This window comes from Eublepharis macularius, chromosome 4 (genome assembly GCF_028583425.1).
Source record: "Eublepharis macularius isolate TG4126 chromosome 4, MPM_Emac_v1.0, whole genome shotgun sequence".
Classification (NCBI taxonomy): domain Eukaryota; kingdom Metazoa; phylum Chordata; class Lepidosauria; order Squamata; family Eublepharidae; genus Eublepharis; species Eublepharis macularius.
The window spans coordinates 126,913,182-126,932,549 of NC_072793.1; the positions used below are offsets into that span (position 1 = coordinate 126,913,182).

General features: G+C 40.7%; 2 protein-coding genes across 3 annotated transcripts in view; both read left to right on the forward strand.

The window, feature by feature from the left end:
* Positions 1 to 10,296, forward strand: part of NR2C2 (nuclear receptor subfamily 2 group C member 2) — an 80,776-nt gene extending 70,480 nt beyond the window's left edge. Inside the window, exons 14-15 of the mRNA XM_054976952.1 lie at positions 97 to 202; positions 3,363 to 10,296. Coding sequence (XP_054832927.1) covers positions 97 to 202; positions 3,363 to 3,537 — 281 coding nt within the window. The 3' untranslated portion in view covers positions 3,538 to 10,296. The remainder of the gene's footprint in view (positions 1 to 96; positions 203 to 3,362) is intronic.
* Positions 10,297 to 14,657: 4,361 nt separating this feature from the next.
* Positions 14,658 to 19,179, forward strand: MRPS25 (mitochondrial ribosomal protein S25). Of its 2 annotated transcripts, none has more exons than XM_054975942.1 (4): positions 14,658 to 14,871; positions 16,133 to 16,211; positions 17,517 to 17,604; positions 18,824 to 19,179. In XM_054975942.1, exons 1-4 carry the CDS (start codon positions 14,788 to 14,790, stop codon positions 19,029 to 19,031), a joined length of 459 nt encoding a protein of 152 aa, XP_054831917.1. In that variant the 5' UTR covers positions 14,658 to 14,787; the 3' UTR covers positions 19,032 to 19,179. The 2 variants fall into 2 exon arrangements, with proteins under 2 accessions (XP_054831917.1, XP_054831916.1); XM_054975941.1 differs by having other exon boundaries at positions 14,661 to 14,921; positions 16,105 to 16,211.
* The last annotated feature ends 189 nt before the right edge of the window (positions 19,180 to 19,368 follow it).

Here is a 19,368-nt window from a genome sequence, read left to right on the forward strand (position 1 = left end):
GGGACTTACTTCTGAGTAGACCAGCTTAGGTTAGCTCCTTCTGTCAATTAATGCCATTTTGTTTGGTGCACACTTTTTTTCTTTTTCTTTTTCTAGATCACCCTGGTCTGACAAGTTCCAGCCAGATAGAAAAATTCCAAGAAAAAGCTCAGATGGAATTACAAGACTATGTTCAAAAAACCTATCCAGAAGATACGTACAGGTATTTTATTTATATATTAAATGTTTATATATTTACTTATTTTTTTACTTTTTGGCTTGGTTCCTAAATGCAACCTTCAAAACAGTAATATAAAAATATCAAATGGAAACCTGTAACAGTTGACACAAATTACCCAAAGTCACTAGTGATTGTAGGAGTGAGATAAGCATGTGCTTATTACTATCTGAAATCAGAGGCATCTTAACTTTGGGTGCATGATGCCTAGTTAGAAGTAACACACATCATGTTGATAGCATAAAATGTTAAGCGAACATTAATACTCACAAAGCCATCTGTAAGATACAATAACAAGGACCTTATTGTAACATTCATAGAAACAGAATAAAGTTTATTGCTCTGCAAACCCAGAGGAACTCGCAGCAGTCAAACCCCACTCCATTGGGAATACCATGGTAACAGCCCTCATACATGGTGGGACTCCCATGCCACAGAGCTATCCTGTACAGTGGGCAGACAGGCAGGCCTACGACCCATCTAGCAGAGCTAGTTCCTGACAGCTCAGGACAGGTTGAAAGGGAAGGAGGTTCTGAAAGATGACTGCTGGCAAAAATCCAGCAACAGCTGGAGGCATCAGTTGACCAGCTGAAGAGGCAGGAGTGATGTGTGTGCGTGCCCAAGGACATAGGAATGGTGGAGGAAGGGGAAGAAGTTTGCCCACAGGGTGATCCTGGTTAACTGAACGTTCTGAACATTCAAGTGCTGGATAACAAAGCTTTTATTGTACTTGTAAGTAAATGGAGTTGTAGCCCCAGGGAGTGAGGTTGGTGCAGTCCTGCTGTGGACTGCTGTGGCCCAAGAGAGAAGCAGCTTTGGCATCAATAGCAAGCTGGGCAAGGGACGCCTGTCCACACTCGTGCATGGCTCCATCAATAGGTAGAGACAGGGGGCTGCGTTTCAACAACTTTATTGCAACTTGGAAAAAGCTAGTTACAAAGTTACTGCTGTTCTTCCCCCCTCAGTCCCATTTTCCTTCCTCTGCTCCTGGTCAGCCCCAGTTGTGTCTCCAGACTGCCTTTAATGCAAATCCTGTTACCCAAATAGGCAGTCTCCTAATTAGTTGGGGGAAATTAGCTTAAAGGAGACAAAGCGAGAAGGGGTAACGGATTCTCCACCAATGTTTACAGGGATTATTCCCTTAAGAGAACTCTTGAAATAAACCAGCTACATGGTTGTTGTGGGTTTTCCAGGCTGTATTGCCGTGGTTTTGGCATTGTAGTTCCTGACGTTTCGCCAGCAGCTGTGGCTGGCCTCTGAAGATGCCAGCCACAGCTGCTGGCGAAATGTCAGGAACTACAATGCCAAGACCACGGCAATACAGCCCGGAAAACCCACAACAACCATCGTTCTCCGGCCGTGAAAGCCTTCGACAATAAACCAGCTAGATGTTCAAACATACAATCACACACAGACCACATATGAGGCTAATGTGGGGGCAAGGTGTAAATGACTGGGGAAGGCAATGGCAAACCACCCCGTAACAAAAGTCTGCCAAGAAAACATCAATGCGATGTCCCCTCATGGGTCAGTAATGACTCGGTGCTTGCACAGGGGACTACCTTTACCTTTTAAGAGGAAATCAGGGAGGAGAGGGGATAAAGCAATTTCGGGGAAGGCTATAAGTGCCAGTCTCAAAGATGGAGGTCCGTGGAGGCAACAGTGAAACAACCAGCGTTTCATGGAGAGAAGGCTCAAACAGATTTGGGGGTAATGTACGAGTCCCAGAACACACACACACACACTGGTGGTTAGGGACTCAAGATATAGGGCAAAATGCATCCTGGGGCAAGCTAATGCATTTGCCCTAAAAACAATAACTTGATGGGTTTTCTAGAGGTGGATAATGGGTGTAAATGGTGCTTCATGACCCTGTGAGCGCTTGATGGGAAAAGCTACCAGAGGTGGTAAATAGTATTAGGTGGTGCTTAATAATGGTAAATGAGTGAGGGGAAGTGAGACTGGGCATAGAAGAGATTAGTCAAAAATTTCTTGGGAGACCCATTGTCCTAAATTATGCATCTCTCCGGAGCATGGAGTGGGCCATTAGTCAGTCAGCTGCTCTGACTCCCTTCTAAAATATTTTCTCAAGCTCTCACCTGACTGGTATCCATTTTGTTTCATGTTTGGCCAGGCAGTGTATTTGAGGAAAGGTGTTTATGGTTTTATATCTAGAAACTGCCCCTCAGTGGGAGGAGGGGTCTGACTGCTAACAATCCCAGCCAGAGACCCTGTCCCTGGGTCCTGCCCTCCATGCTGCCTCTGCACCCTGGCAGCACATCTTCCCCCATGAGAGTTGCACTTGCAAACGCACGCCAACTTTGCTAGGATGTTGGAGTCCCCAGGAAGACCCGGCTCACTGGGTGCTTGGTGAGGACTGTCTCCCAGCATCCCTCAAAGCAAGGTCATGCTGGATGCCCTTGGGCTCTGACCCATGCCCATGTTGCCATCAGCCATGCCCCCCCCCTCCGCTAGAGGCACCACCGTGACCAGGCTCAATCACAGAGTTACATAATGAGCTTCATGAATGTTGCCAAGTCCACTATATGAATATTTCCAACTCCAAACATGCAGAAAATGGAGGCCTAGCTAAAGTATGGTGGAAGTAATTGGCAGGTCCCTTTTTCCAACAATCCTGTCATATAAATGGAACAGAATTTACAATATTAATACCACTGTTAAATATGCAATTTTGTACATTTTAAAAAATTGATATTATAAGGCCCTTTCTGAACACCAGAATTTAAGTAGTTTTCTCCCGTGACATTTCTAGGACACTGAGAGTGACATTTTCAGATTCTATAAACTAATACTAGGATTCAGAGAATTACTATAGACATGCCCGAATGATTGGGCATGCCTGGAAGAATTCTTAATATATTTCTTTGGAATGACAGTCCTTCAAACTGGGCTGTGGTCTAAAAAACAGCCTTGAGTGCATAACTAGTTGCTCAGTTCAGTATGAATTTTCTTCAAGTTTTGAAGTGTGTGTGTGTGTGTGTGTGATTTACAAATCTCATTTCATTTACTGAATGCAAAAATAAGAAAAACATTCCTTTCACAGTAGTTAGATTGATCTAAATGTTTCAATTTAGCCTTAAGAATCAGAGCATCATTTCATGTTTTATGGACTTTTCTTTTGCAGGCTAGCCCGCATTTTAGTTCGCCTCCCAGCACTTAGACTAATGAGCTCTAGCATTACTGAAGAACTCTTTTTTACTGGGCTCATTGGAAATGTTCCAATTGATAGCATCATCCCCTACATTCTGAAAATGGAAACCGCAGAATATAACGGCCAGATAACAGGCTCCACTTCCTAGAAAGGATCAGGACATCTTGATGGATATGAATAATCATAACTCACTGGTTAACTTGCTTAATATGTATAAATGTTTCTGATACATTGCAATTTCCTGTTATTCTTGTCTATTCAAAGACAAGGTAAAAATATTTTGGCATAAACCTTCTGCTGCAAGGACTCATTTCTGACAGAAGGAATATTATAATGCCTTTTGATGAAAGTCTGTAGCAAATTGCTGGATATCCTTTTTATTTAGAACTTTTCAGTGAGCAAAAATACTTCCTATCATGTCAGGATACCAACAGAAAATTATTGAACTAAGAACATTCATTTGGATCTAGAGAGTGACAGGCAGAGTTCTGCTTGTACAGCAGAGTATTCCTGCCTCCCTTCCTGTTGTAGTCCTTCAGAAAAACTGTTCCTAAGCTTGGGGAGGGGGGCTGGAATGCAGTGCAGAGGGCTTCAGACCTGCATAGAAGGAGATTGGCAACACATATGCCCTTTGCACGAGCAGAAGTGCCTCCTGCTTGAACAGTGGGGTCTCTGGATCCCAGCCAGTATGTATATATATTTTTTAAATCTCTTGGAAAAATATCTGAAATTTGCCAGACTACAGTGATATTAGCACTTTCAAAGCAGATATTGTTAAAACTATGGCATCGCCGTGATCCTGTTTATACAAGCAGGGTAAATGAAAAATACCATTTTAACTATAGACACGTGAATGATTTCTGTGAAAACGTGATAAGCTGTGGGAGACAATCATTTATGCTACTAAATTTCAATTGAATGTGTTTATTAGTAATGTGATTTCTTCAGTCAGATTTCTATACTATTTGAAATTAAATTCTGCTAAATTCATGTAAATGTTTACAGCATAAGTGAAACACAATGTTATGACTCAGCTATCAGCATAATAAATGCTGTAGAATTTATTCACACTGGAAAACAGCATACTTGCCTTGGTAATGAAGAATAATGGAGATTTTTAAGAGGTTCAGTATGAGTCTGGTACTATTTTACTTGTCAAAGATGTACTGCTATATGTCTATTTCTTGAGTACACCAGTCATGAAATTGCAGGAGTGCTATCAGTTTCAGTTATAACCGTATGCATTGTAGTATGCGTACAATTAAAATTTCAGATACATTCCTTCTTCTGAGGCTTGGAAAACTGACTAGGGCATGACATAAAGTCCAGTGTGAAGCTGAGTCTTCTTCCAAGGGATCAGAGGTCTGTCCTAGTCATTTTCTTGTCCTCAGTTGCCACCCAGATCATTGGACTGAATTTCTGTTCTGAACCACTTCACACATAATCGTGATAGTCTTAATATGCTCGTGTTTTAGTATGAAAATTATGCAAGTGTCCATTTTCTAATGATCACATTTGTTTTAGAAGGCACTTTAGTTCTTCACCTTCCAGACACACACAATTGTGGCAAAATAGACATTTGGCTGAGTTTTCACTCCTTATGATCTACACAGGATTTTATCTATATAGATAGAAAATATATCATGCATGAAGGAGCCCACTACAACCATAATATAAGCTAAGGAGAGTCTGTTTGGAGTTGGAGTACTAAGAAATATACATTGCATCTTTATTGCCTCACCTGTCAAAAAGCATTCTAGATGCTCTGTTAAGTCTGTGTTGTTTTTAATATTAATGTAATGCATTATTATTGTTCAGTCTTTCAATTCAAAGTTGCAACAATTCATTTTAATCACACAAATTACTTATTTCTGGAATTATTATTGGTTTGAAAACATTCCAAACGGGGTTGTTGTTCTTTTAATTAAGTCATAGTTGAAGTTTAGGAAGCTTTTTGTCAGATCTGTGAGCAAACATTATTATCTTTATTGCCACTATAAATTTTGACTGACTGTGTTATAACTCAAGTAACTGAATCACTAAGTGTAACTTTAGTTCCTAAATATATCCAAGCTTATTGCATGTCCCATCTTTATAATGTTGAGATTACTGTTTAGTTCACAAGATATCTGCAGTGGAGAATAGCAAGAAATGTTGTGCCTTTTCTTTCCTTAATTAGCTCCCACTGTAAACCTAAAATAATTTGCACACATATAGTCAATAGAAGGGAGGGCATGCATCCGCCCTGAGCCTGCTTGCGGGGAGGGCGGAATATAAATACGATAAAATAAAATAAATATGACAGTCAAAAGCAATTAGATGTCAAAAGCCTAATTGAAATGATTTTTTCTTAATTCAATCAATCAATTTTAATTAAAGATGACAGAATATTGAACACTCCCGGTGTTATGTAGGAACTCTAGCTGAGGAGTTCAATCAGCACTTCCATGATGAAACCCTTTTCTTTGTTTTTTTCTTTTCAGCTTTAAATGGCTTTAAAGGTAGCCGCAGCCAAAATTCTAATCCTTAAACTTCTCACGTAGAAGTATATATACTTTTGTGTGCAAAGGGAAATATTAAAAGCATATAAATGCTCTAATACAATTATAGTGAAATCCTAAGAACACTTTCATGGTGGTAAGCCAAACTGAATAGACCCAAGTATGATTCTGAGTAGAGCTACTTAAGATTGCTCTCCTAGTTGTATTGAAATCTGCAAAAATTTAAGGATTTAAATATACTGGTTATATTATGAGGGGTTTGTTTTACAGTGGTAGACTGTGTTTTATATACTCCCTTGAGCTGCTGGATTTGGTAGTATTAAAACAATTAAATATTTTATTAAAAAGTCAAGACTTAAATGCGCTGGTAATATTTTCAATAATTAAATACAATAAATTGGGAGCTAAGGTAATTCCATGAAATACTTAGGTGGACAGTTATTCAAGTGAAGGTTCTTACTGAAGTCTGGGTTCTACAGATTTACACAGTATGATTGTCAAACTATATAAATCAATTTAGTTCTCTTGACTTGAGTGGAATTACACTGATTTAAATAATTTATTCCAGTTAGCTGGATTTGGGATTGGGCTAAAAGATTGGCTTTAACCAACGGCATTTAATAGCTGGCATGAAGCTTTTCAGTAGTTTAAGTTTTTCTATACAGCACATTTTGTGGTTCAGTGGTTAATCAGTTCTCATCTAATCAACCTTGTGTCATTAAAAATCTTTTTTTATAACTGTTGCTGCAATAGAAACAGATGGTGATCCCATAGTTTAAGGAATGCACAAAGATTTCTGCTTTCCATGTTGCTCAAGAATAAAGGCTTAAAATGATTCAAGACACTGTGTTATAGTGACATGGACTAGATCCTGCAGTGCAGGCAAGCTTTTTAAAAAAATATTTTGAGTGACTAGGAAGTCGCTCCATGTGGCCGAGGAGAGAATAATGCAATGTGATGGTCTTTTTCAGTAGGCCAGAAGTTGTCTGATTTTTATGGTAGGTACATGGCCAGTACAAAGTCAGAGTCCCTTACTAAGAAAAAGATTGGAGTAGCTGAGTAATGTCTGTGTGAGATAATGCTACTCCTTGGAACTGATTTAGGATCCTTATGCCCATTTCAGTTCTCCAAAATTAGAAAGTAGGCATTAGAAGGGAAGGGATGCATAAAAGTGCACCAGACACAAAAAAACGCAAAAATGAGCTTTAAGCCACCCTTACTCACTGTTCATTTACACAGGAGGCTGCAGAGATTTGCTTTATTTTTTGAATCCCTGCCATTAAAGCAAAGATTTGCAAGCAGATCTTTAATCCTAGGAGGAGGATTTAAAAAGCAACTTGTGGTTGTGTGTATGTGAGGGGAGGGTGTTTTTTTTAGGAAACGAAAACAAAAGACTGTCTTATATTAGATCTCTGTGTATGGGGGGGAGGGGATACAATTAAGAAGCCACTCTGTATGGAAAACCTGGTGCAGAAAAATCTCTCAGTTGGGCTTTTTCTGGATCACAGTCATAAGTTTTACTGACTTCAGTGAAACATGGACATGGATAACTAATCTAACATTGTTGACTCAGAATCTTCCAGGTTGTTGCAGAACCTGTGAAAAGTCATTATATAACATTTCCTGTAGAGTATAATTTGCTCTAAATTACAAGAGAGCCCTGAAAAGTGGCTTGCTATGAAAGGAACGGCCAAACTTCCTTTCTTCAACACCAGTTTTGAAATATATGTCTATAAGTGTTCCTATTTCTTCAAAAATTCATTGTATGGCATGAGAGTCTGCCATTTAACAAAAAAAGTCAACAATTTCATGGTATGCATTGTAGCTCTTGGTTTTACATAAAATAACATTTTTGATCCTGGACATAGCTCCTTGTGTGTATGATGATTATGTGCTTGTATCTAATTTTTTCCAGTATATTATGTACAGTGTAATATAAAGTGTGTATTTATGTATATAGAAATATGTACAGTCATGTAATCATATATATCAGATTTCTATATGTTAGCAAAAAAGATTTTAAATGCATTGCAAATATTGAGCTTCCTAAATTTTTCTTCTTGCTCAGAGCTCAGATCTGATATAATCATATGTCTCCACACTTTCCTTAGTAGAGTGGGCATCTGTTTCTAAATCCAGGAAGAATTTGCACTTTGTTTTATATATTGAGAGAAGCTATTTAATAGTTCAGGATATTGTTTCTTGGCACTAACAAGCTCTGTTGAAATGGATGGTGGTTGTGCCATTTGGATAGATTGCACCCATGGACCGTTAACATTTCTGTTTATTCTTCACACACAAAATGGGCTTTTTATTCTTCTGGAAAAGGGGGTAGTTTTTTTTTGTACAGTCTTCTTTTTCCGCATGTGAAATTTAATAACTGTGTTAATATTTTCTGTGTGTCTCCTGAAGTTTCTGATTAGAATGAACAAGGCTGTTATACAAAAGACATGTTTCATTTTATCTATATTGCATAAGTGACTATAAAGCAAAAATACAATAGGTAGTGCCATCTTCCCTAAATCCTATTTATACTTGTTCTGGCTTGTCTGGACATCCTCCCCCCCTACTTTTCCTGTAGAAAATCATCTCTTTTTTTTACCTCAAATGTAATCATCATTTGAACAAATAATGGCCATATGGAGTAGTGTCCAACATAAAAGTCTTCATCTAATTTACTAAAACTCACCCAAAATGCTTTTTGCCATGTAAACAAAAGGCAAATCTTTCCTGGTACTGCACCCATACAAAGAGGGATCCCCATAGGTTTGTTCTCTCTTTCTCTCTCCATTTTGGTGTGTGTTCATAGGCATACATACAAACAGTATGCCAGACTACTCCAAGGACTGGTAGATTTTGTACACCTCCCATGTCTCCATCCAGCCTTTCCATCTCTGAAATAACTTGCATAACATGGAGCAAGTGTGCTTGATGAGGATCTGAGAGCCATGCATAGACCTCCCCATTTCCCACAATACCTTGGGTTCTATTGAGCCCTATGGGGACCACTACTTTACAATGCCATCATTGTACACTAAGAAGGATCATACCCAAAATTAATTGTTAGAAAATTAAACTTGGTTATTTTCTTCACCCTTTCTATAGTTGTCTTGATACCAATATCACTTGAGCCTCAGTTTCCACTCCTGAACTCCCAATATTCCAGAGGTGTATATATAAACTTTGAAAAGATTGGGCTTGAAGAAGTAAGGACTGCTGCCAGTCAAGTATATAGTCTAATCCATATGCATTTGTAGGATTCTGGACATGACTGAAAAGTCCACAGAGAGGGCCACAGATGTGGGGCACAAGCACAAGCCTCGGGGAAGTCCTATTCAAATACCAGCATGGATTCAAGAGCTTTTCTGCCCAGCCACCATTTACTGCCCATATAAGTAACAAGCCTGCATAGCTTTCTTGTTTCAGGTGTTGGAACATTCATTTTAATGATTCACACTTAATTGATGAACTTTTGAGTAGCTCCCTTACCTTGAACAAGGTTCTCATCCATTTAGTGTCATGACAATCATGCTTGCTGTTTTAATTTAAAATTAAATGAAAAATCCTTAAATAATTGGCCCGTTTCAATAATTATTTTAATGGGTGTTTATAGCTCAACCAGCTTCTATATTGAAAAAAAAGACAAATGGAACTAGAGAAATTTATTAGCATTCTGTGAAATACTCTACTAAAAGTTTCGGATTTTGGTTCTGTAAATAATTCTTACAGAATATGGAGGACAGGCCAAACTTTATTTTATGTGCTAAGGTTGAGGCATTGGGAATAAATTTAAAATGGACACCTGTCAGATGGCTGCTGAAGTTTGCTGAGCAGCACACTGCCCAAAATACATCAGAAAAATGTCTAACTAATCAACTGCTAACTCAAAATCTAATGTAAAGCCATTGTTTCTAGTCATTTTATAACTGAAAATCTGCATATATTTATCCATTGTATTGTTGTATGTTTTGGGAAAATACTTCATGCTTTGAGCTCTTTTAAAATTAATCTATTTGCTCCAAAAGGAATTGTCTGTGATAATTCCCTGGGGTATCTTTTGTAACCTTGTGCTTTTCATTGTTTCTTAAAATGTTGTCTGTGTGAGTATTTTTTTTAATTATTATTTCAGGTTTAAAACCTGGCAAATGCTGTTGCTTTCTTACCATTTCTTTGGTGAAATCAGCTTTGTATATGTGATAGCATTTGAAATAGCATGATCTTTTTTAATCTGGATTTTTATATATAATCAATGTCTTCGGTCATGGAGAGAAATTTGCATTGTTGTGTGTGTATATAGAGTATTGCAGTGCATGCTTATGCATTTTATTAAATGCTGTCTAAATGTGGCATTATATTGTTGTGGCTTAATATTGCTACCTAAAGGAAGTTTATACAGTTAAAGTAAATAAAAGCCCTTATATGGCATTTGATTTCCTTTTAATTTGGTTGATTTTTTAAAAATAACATGTAATGATCACATACTGGCAATGGCTGTATATGGGTCCATGTTAACTTGGAGTGATTCCACACACGTTGAATAATGCACTTCAATCCTCTTTATAGATAATTTGGAACAGATTTTTTTTGTGTGCGGAACAAAAAATCCACCTCAAACGATTGATAAAGTGCATTGAAAGTGCATTATCCAATGTATGCGGAATCAGCCTTGGTTTAACAATACCATGATCTAGACACTGAGATCCAAGGAACCCGACAGCAGCTTCCAAATGAGTATGGGGGCTTTTTTGCTTTTTAAGCAGCTATATGGAAAATGACTTTTGAACCCAAGACTTTAAAAAGTAGTTTGATGACAACAAAGTCTTTACTGTTCAAAGAAAAACATCAAAAATCCCATTAATCACGCCCAAGCTCTTGTTTGATCTTGAAATGGTTCGTTCTACCCTGGGCAGATTCCTAGAGTACTGATACAAATACAATGCAATGAAAACCTTGTATTTGGTTAAGTGTTGCCCTACCCCTTTCCTCTCCCATCTCATTCAACAAATACTCAAATACCAGCTTTGCAGGCCTTGGAGGAGGGAGCTCACATTTAGTAGAATCTAGAAAAATGCTTTAAAATTTGCATCTCATTTACATCCAGGCCACAATCATTCACTATCAATTTAGAATTCACTTAGAATGTACTTTAAATGTTACAGATCCAGTATAATGCCAAACCATAAATCTGGATCATAGAACTTCATGGGCTGTCTTGAGTTTTACATGGCAGCATCTCATAACTTGGGTCAAAGCCAAGCTAGGTAGCATCTGAGACCTACAGCCTGTGCCATGAAAATAACAGACCTAATAACATCACCACAGCATAGACACCTAAATTAAAGACACTGCAGATTCACAAGTCAAATTACATGACTACAGATTACAAAAATTGTGGATCCAGTGTTTGGGTGACCTTCAACATTGCTCTCTATAATTTTTTCCCCCTAAACATATCCAAAATTCAGCATCAAATCTGCAAATACTTTGCATTGAGTTTGGTTCTGCCCAAGAATCTGGTTATTTGAAGAGATGGAGTGTTTTTACATATTCTGAAAATATACACAACAGTAAATGAGTGTACAAAAAGAGTTCTTCAGCAGTAGAGCAAAGGTTGATCATTCTACTCTCTCTTATCTATCCTCAAACTTCCCCCTCCCCCCAGTCAAGGCTATTATCACCACACCACAGTAATTAGCTCCAACCAAGGAGAGTTGTGTAAGATGAGTCTTGGTAGAGTTGCCATCTCCTGTGTGAGAAATTCTTTTGAGATTTGGGAGCAGCGCTTGGGGAGGGTGGAGTGTGAGAAGTGGAGAGACCTCAGAAGGGATGTGATATCATATCCCTCCAGGGAACTGATTTATGTAGTATGGAGATCAGTTGCAATTCCATGAGAACTCCAGCCTCCAGCCCCGAGGTTGGCAATCCTAGCTCTTGGGCATCAAATCGGTGAACAGCCTCACCACCTCCTCACTTCATCCAGGATCGGGAGCATCAAAGTCTTAATTCCTACCTTGCTCTCCCAGAAGTGCATGATGAGCTGTACAAATCCAGTCAGCTTCCCAAATTCTCACCTCAGCAGCTGGTAGTGGGGAGAGACTGGTAGAATGTCATGGTCTGAACTCAATACTCCTTAGTAAACTGCCATTGGCTCCAGCCATGTGTTAGGCACAGTACAGTAAGAGAGTGGCTTACATGAACAGCATTGACAAGCACTTGCAATTGCAGTGTCTTTAGTCAAACTATCACGGGTTCCTGGCCACCGTACCCAACTGTGCAGCATACATTCCCTCACCTTTTGGAAGTATCTAGCATCTAAAATATAATCTGAATCTCACTTCTGACTGGGGAATTTCTTATGTAACAAGAAACATTTGCGAGTTCAGCTGGTAGGATCACCAACAGGCCTGTAGAAAAATGTTCCGTCCCTTAAATAATGTGCAGAAATGGGCAACTGAAGATTTTTAATGACATGGAGGTAAGTAACACCACCTGGTGACATCCTGATGCTCCTTTATTAAGGGGGCAGGGCAGTTGGCAACCTTATCCGCTGAATTTCTCTAGTGTTTGGAAGTAAAAATCATCTATGACATCCCACAATAGCACCCTTTGCCTACTTCATTTTCCCCTGACCATGGACATATGTATTTAAATAGATATACCCTTTTTTCCACAATAAGGATCCTAGGTGGCTTGCAACATCATTCCCCTTCTTCCAGGTAGTGGTTAAGAATGGCAGGACCCTAATCTGGAGAACTGAGTTTTCCCATTCCTCCACTTGAAGCCAGCTGGGTGACCTTGGGTCAGTCACAGCTTCTAGGAGCTCAGTCTGCCCCACCCATCGCACAAGGTGATTGTTGTGAAGATTTGTAAACTACTCTTAGTGGGCATTAAGTTGTCCTGAAGGATGGTGTATAAATCGAACGTCGTCGTTGTCATTCATTAATTTCATTTATACATTGTGTTTCTCCCCAATCAGCATCCAAAGTGGCGTAAACATCACTCTCCTCACAACAATCAACTTGTGAGGTAGGTTAGGCTGAGCCAATAGGTTAGGTCAATACATCACCCAACAAGCTTCCATGGTGCTCTGGGGGTTGTAGCTTAGGTTTCCCTGAACCTACTTCAACATGAAGCTGGTATTCCCCCATCCAAACTTATTTTATATAGACACACACACACACGTATCTGTGTGTAGCATGAGTGTTCTGGCACTGACATGAAAGCCCCCAGGATGGAATGAAAACCCCCAGAGACATGGAGTTTGGATTTTGGTTTTAATTGGAAATGTTTTTTTTAACTATAATTGTAAGCTGTCTTGAACCATGTGGAAAGGCATGAGATGGGTGGATGGATGAGAGTTCCTGGGACTGGAATCTGTACTATGGGACTGGAATGACAGCCTCCAGAGTGTAATGACAGTCCCTGGGACTGGAATTAGTCTTCTTGGTGAGGAATGACAGCCCCTAGACTGAACTGAGTCCCTGGGAGTAGATAAACTGCTCCGGGGCTGGAATGACTGCCCCCAGAGTGGAGTAACGGTCCCAGGACCATCATTCCACTGCAAGGGCAGTCATTGCAGTCCCAAAGCAGTCCAGGCTACTCCCAGCAGCCATCCTTCCAGCCTGGGGGGCTATCATACCAGTCCCAGAGCAGGTTCTGTAAACTTGTTCCATGTTTTCCTTGCAACTTTTCACTACTTCAGTGTATTTAAATAGAGCCCATACAAGTCAATTGGCATTCATGTCTCCTATTATATCCAATGGACCTTTAAATATTTGTCGTCCTTCTGATGAGTATTCTTGTAATTACTGTCGAAGGCTTTCACGGCTGGAGAACGATGGTTGTTGTGGGTTTTCCGGGCTGTATTGCCGTGGTCTTGGCATTGTAGTTCCACATCTTTTCCACACTGTGACACTGAGAGATCTCTGTCTTTTGGTGCTACACCTCTGAAGATGCCAGCCACAGCTGCTGGCGAAACGTCAGGAACTACAATGCCAAGACCACGGCTATACAGCCCGGAAAACCCACAACAACCATTCTTGTAATTCGTTTTAGTACTTTCCCCCAAAAGAGCGGGTCGTCGTACGTTGTTACAGTTGTGGAATACTCAGTTTTGTTTTGCGCATAACATTTTAAGGGCGTCATCTTACTTTCAACAGTGGAGGTCGACTCTGAAATGCACGAGATCAGACCTGAAGGAAGTGCCTGTAAATCAATGCACGGTACGTTTCCCAACAGCGCGGAGTCGTTACAGAGCGCTTCCAGTGGCATTTTGCTCTTCCGTGACAGTCTGAAAAGTCACACCTGCAGGGGGATATACCTTGTATCGCTTCCTGCTCAGAGGATTTTTCACGGCTTTAATTGTCGAGTTTTGTCTCGGCTAAGCAGCAAACAGCAGCCAAGCCTTTTAGTCTAAGCAGCCCAGCGTGCTAAAGTGTCTGTGAGATGCTGTCAGAAGTGGCTCCGATTATGTTCCTTCCTCAGCCCAGTCTTCGGTAGTCATTCCGAAGGGGTAGCTCTGGTCGTCTGCTGTTGCAACGTCAAGGAGAGTTTTACAGCACGTTGAAAATTAACAAGCGTTGTTCCAGCATAAGCTTTCGTGATCTCAAACCCACTTCATGTATCTAACATGCATCTAAAGAAATGGAAAGTTTACGCTAGAACAACAAAATGGTTAACGTTTATAGCGCCTCGGTCTTTGGCATGTCCGCGTTCTTCCTCAGGAAAACTACATTTCCCATGTCTCTTCGCGATCGTGGCAGGACGCCGGAATTTCCTCTTCCTTTAGGAGCTGGGAGAGGGTTGGTTGCACGCTCGCTTTCGTTTTAGGCTGGAATTTGAGTTGTTCGTTTTCTCTTCCTGGGCTGGTGCTGTGTGCACTGCAGGGTGTCACCATCATGCCTATGAAGGGTAGGTTCCCCATCAGGAGGACGCTGCAATATCTGAGCCAGGGGGACGTCATCTTCAAGGACGCAGTGAAGGTGATGACTGTGAATTACAATACCTCTGGGGCGCTCGGCGAGGGGGCCAGGTGAGTGCAAACAAAGAGGGGCTTCAGTACCTTCCGTGGCCAAGAGAAGAGATCCCATTTCTAACGTTGCTGGATATGTGGCCAGTAAAGATGTTGCGAATGGGATGCGGTGAATGCATCCTTCTTTGGTAAGGTGCGTAAAAACAGCCTCAAGGCAAGTCCAAGAAGATCCCTCGGCATGTGGGAAAGAGTTGAGTTTGAGGAAAGAGAAACACTTCTTGACCCCACCCCATCCCACCCCCAGCTTTTGCAAGAGGAGCTTGTGACACTAAAAAAAAAACACCCATCAGCCTTCTGGCGCCTTACATGCAAGCAGAGCTTTTTTTCAGCTGGAACTTGGTGGAAGGGAGTTCCTGCACCTCTTGAAAATAGTCACATGGCCGGTGGCCCCGCCCCCTGATCTCCAGACAGAAGGGAAATTAGGTTCTAAACTCCCCTCTGTCTGGAGAACAGGGGACCGGGCCACCGGCCATGTGACCATTTTCTCTGAGGGTGATTTAAACTTTAAAAAACTCCCCTTGTTCCAGCTGACCCAAAGTGACATCATTGTGCTGTACTGAGTTCCACCACTGAGTTCCACCACCTCTTTTCCCAGAAAAAAAGCCCTGCTTGCAAGTTTATTGTGGCCTAGAATCCACTTCAGCAGAGGCAAGTGCTAATGTGGCTAATGCCACAGAGCATCTGTTAGCCGTTAAGGTAGGTTGTTCTTCTGGTGCCACTTAGAGGCTGGCTGAGTAACTGTAAAAAGTGAACTGTGGCCCCGTGGAAAGCTAACTCTTCAATAAGGTGATCCAAGATCTTGTTAAGCCTGTAGTAACTTGTCTGGAGTTTGGATTGGGAAGATTGGAGGGGGGGGAATCAATGTTCTGGGACTTCGTAATAACTAATGAAATTGTGGCAGCCACAATAAGCTTAGACACTTACGTCAAAATAAATATATCGGTCTTTAAGATGTCACAAAACTTTTTGCTGTTTTAACTGGAGCAAATTAACACAGTCACCTCCCTGGATTTTGTCTTTCTGGAGGGAAAAACCTTATAAAAAATGAGGCTCTTCTGCCCTACTGAATTATACATCTTCCCTCTTTTACTCCCAAGCTTTCCTATCAGCAAAAGTGCAAGATTCACAGGGTCCTCTGACAAGCATGTCTGTCTTATTTGTGTCCTTTCCCCCTCCCCTGTAGAAAATTTGTGTTTTTCAACATACCTCAGATTCAGTACAAAAACCCCTGGCTCCAGATTGTGATGTTTAAGAACATGACACCTTCACCCTTCGTAAAATTCTACTTGGGTAAGTGGAGGTTTTGTTTTACATTTGCTGAAGTGTGTAGGTAGCCCCCCTCCCCTTTTTGGAAAAATATTTCTGAGATGTGCAGTTTAGAACTCTGTGAATCACAAATGGGGAAACAATTGCTAAGTCTCTGAAGAAGGGAAGCCAATCATGTCTTCAAAGAACTAATGGGCTCTAACCCATAACACTTTTGCATTTGATGCCGTTTCAAAATTTGGAATACCTCTTTAGGCCAGTTTAGTGCTTGTCTTTGTCTTGAAGATTTAGTGAACTGCACATGGACTGCATCCTGTCATTCAGTTTTGTTCTGAGATTAGCAGATGGGAAGGCAAAGTATTACCTGTGAAGCAGTGTGTAGAATACTGAACTCTGGCAGGAAACCTGTATTCAGATCCCTGGCCAATGGTGGAAGTTCACTGGGTGGCCTTGGACCAGTCACTCTCTCAGCCTAACTTATCTCACATTTTTAATCCTGCCCTTCCTTTGAGGAGCTCTAAGTGATGTGCACGGTTTCCCTCTCCTCCCATCATAGCAACCCTGTAAGGTCGGCTAGACTGAGAAACTGGCCCAAAGTCTCCTGATGAGCTTCATAGTTGAGTGGGGATTTGAGCCTGAGTCTTCCACCTCGTAGCCCAGACTCTAACCACAACACTGGCTCACAAGGCTGTTTGTATAAAGTGAGAGGAAGGAGCCCTAAGTATCCCATCCTAAGCTTCTTGGAAGACAGAGAGGATAAAAATTACAGAACTGCTTATACTCTTCAGATGTACTAAGCCCATCTTCTCAATGACACATTTCTCTTCAACGAGAGTAGGAGACTGGCTGGAGAATTTAACACAGGCTTTCTCACATCCCCCTGCCCCTACCTCAGCTCCAGTGAAAAAAATGTGTTTGTTTGTGATCTGCTGAGGTGTCCTTGTAGATTTGTAGTTGATCTTATTTTTCAGAATATTTCCAATCCATTTTTCCAATCCTAGAGCAGACTTACTTGATCACTGTAGACTAGAGCCAGCAGGGGGTGCCTGTGCAACATACAAATTCACACATGCTTTGGATAACTGTTGCAGCTTCACAATATAAACTCTGAATTACTCTAAAGCATTGTAAAAAAAAATTAGAGGTTTTGCAGTCAGAAAAATGGGAGGTGGGACAGCTTATGACAGATTTGTATATTTTGTCTCTTCTGTGTTTGTGTGATGCCACTCATCCTCTGGATGAAGCACACCAGGAATTTAATGCAATGAACAGTAAAATTTGCTGGAAAAATGCAAGTAGATACATGTTCAGTAGCGTGCTTTTTTGTAGATACTGGAGAGCAAGTCCTTGTTGATGTGGAAGAGAAGACTAACAAAGAGATTGTGCAGCATATTAAGAAGATTCTGGGTAAAAGCGAGTATGTATAAACATGCATACAAAAAGTTGCTGTGTTATAGTGGTTAAAATGTTGGACTACACTCCAGGAGACCTGGGTTCAAATCCCCACCTCCAGCCATGAAGCTCACTGTGTGTCCTTGTGCTACTTTTGGCCTAACCTACTCCACAGGGTTGTTGTGAGAATAAAATGGGGAAGAGGAAACCATGCATGCGGTCTTCAGCTGCTTGGAGGATGGGCTGGATAAAAATGCACTAGATAGACAGAAAGAGGATGTGCTGTTTGTTTTATTCACTGAGCCTGGACACTGAAAAATTAAGTGTATTTCATATTTGGAGCAACAGAACTGCAAAAGGGGACAAGAATCTGAATTCATTATCACAGTGTAAGATTTGCTGCCCCTTCATCCTTAACATACCAGACATCAAGGAAACAGAATTTTGTTCAAACTATAGAAACTAAGGATGCATTCCTTGTGCTTGAAGGGATAAGCCATTGTACTCAGTGGGATTTGCTGCTGAGCCATTGTGCATAACATCAGGCTGCGAGTTGCTCAGAAAGAACATAAGTTGGTGGGAACTGTCAAAGATGTGGGCTGCTTGGGGTTGGTGGTGGAGAGTCCTTATAACAGCAGTGCTGTTGCACTGCCATTTATTGTGGCAGAGTTTGTTTGTGAGGGTGTGTGTGTGTGTGTGTGTGTGATGACCTGGGGTTCATACCTCAAGCCAACAGAACTCTTGTAGCTTCCAGCATTCCAGTCATATCATCTGAAATTTTTGAAGAGTGAGGTATCTTGTTATTAAGATATAGACTCAGTTAAGGGGGCCTTCTCCTCATGCATATTAGCAACAGTAGCGTTTTTGAGAACTGCCTTTTCAAGCAGTTCAGAATTGTTGGAACCTACAGGAGAAGGGAAAGGAATTCCACTGCTGTCAAAACCAGCACAGGGCCTAGGTTGCTCACCCCATTATAATGTTTGGTTGTTGGTCTCAGCAGTCCTGTGAGGAAAGAGGCTCCTGCCTTGGGCACACATAGGCCATGACAGCACATTACAGCAGTTGAACTGGCTGTCGGTGACAGCTTTACATTGAAGATGAAATGGAACTGAGAATGGGCATGCTTGATAAAATGACTTTGGGGGAGTAAGAAGGTTTGGGAGTTGCTTGCATTTGAAATAATTTGTCTGCATTTTGATGTAGCTGACTAAGCCAGCTTCACAACTAATTTTCTTTTTTGAAAGGGAAACACTTCAGAAAGAAACAAAAGAAAAAATGAAGCTACGACATCCTGCGACCTTTGGTCCTAGAAAATACCACTTACGTGAATGTATGTGTGAAATAAAAGGCCAGATTCCTTGCCCTGGGGAGATACCATTACCAAAGGAGATGAGGGGCAAATATAAAGCTGCTATGAAAGAGAATACTGTTTCCGAAGCCAATTCTGTATGAAGATTGCCTCCAGTAGGGACTAAAAGCAGATTGTCACTATAGAAGGAAACTGAAGCACCACTCTTCTGCAAGCAACTGTTTCAATGACGACAGCCATACATTTAATATAAGTTTTTTTTAAAAAAAAATAATAAAGTCAATAGACGTATTCTTGTTTTAGACTCCTTGGAACTGAAACTGAAATTTAAGCTAGTGTTCATTGCGCAAACAATGGTAGTTTTTTGTGGTTCAAATGGTGCTATGAGCCACGCATACTGCTTGTGTTGTACATGGATGTAGTAGAACACTTTCTGTCTTGTTTTGGAATTAATGGCCCTGCTTCAGAAAGGAGAATAAA

What these genes read in the sequence shown, in the direction of transcription:
- MRPS25 (XM_054975941.1), top strand. Translation starts at nt 14,788, where the DNA reads ATGCCTATGAAGGGTAGGTTCCCCATCAGGAGGACGCTGCAATATCTG. An exon ending in GCGCTCGGCGAGGGGGCCAG is followed by an intron (nt 14,922 to 16,104) that starts GTGAGTGCAAAC and finishes CCTCCCCTGTAG; the next exon opens with AAAATTTGTGTTTTTCAACA. An exon ending in AAGATTCTGGGTAAAAGCGA is followed by an intron (nt 17,605 to 18,823) that starts GTATGTATAAAC and finishes CTTTTTTGAAAG; the next exon opens with GGAAACACTTCAGAAAGAAA.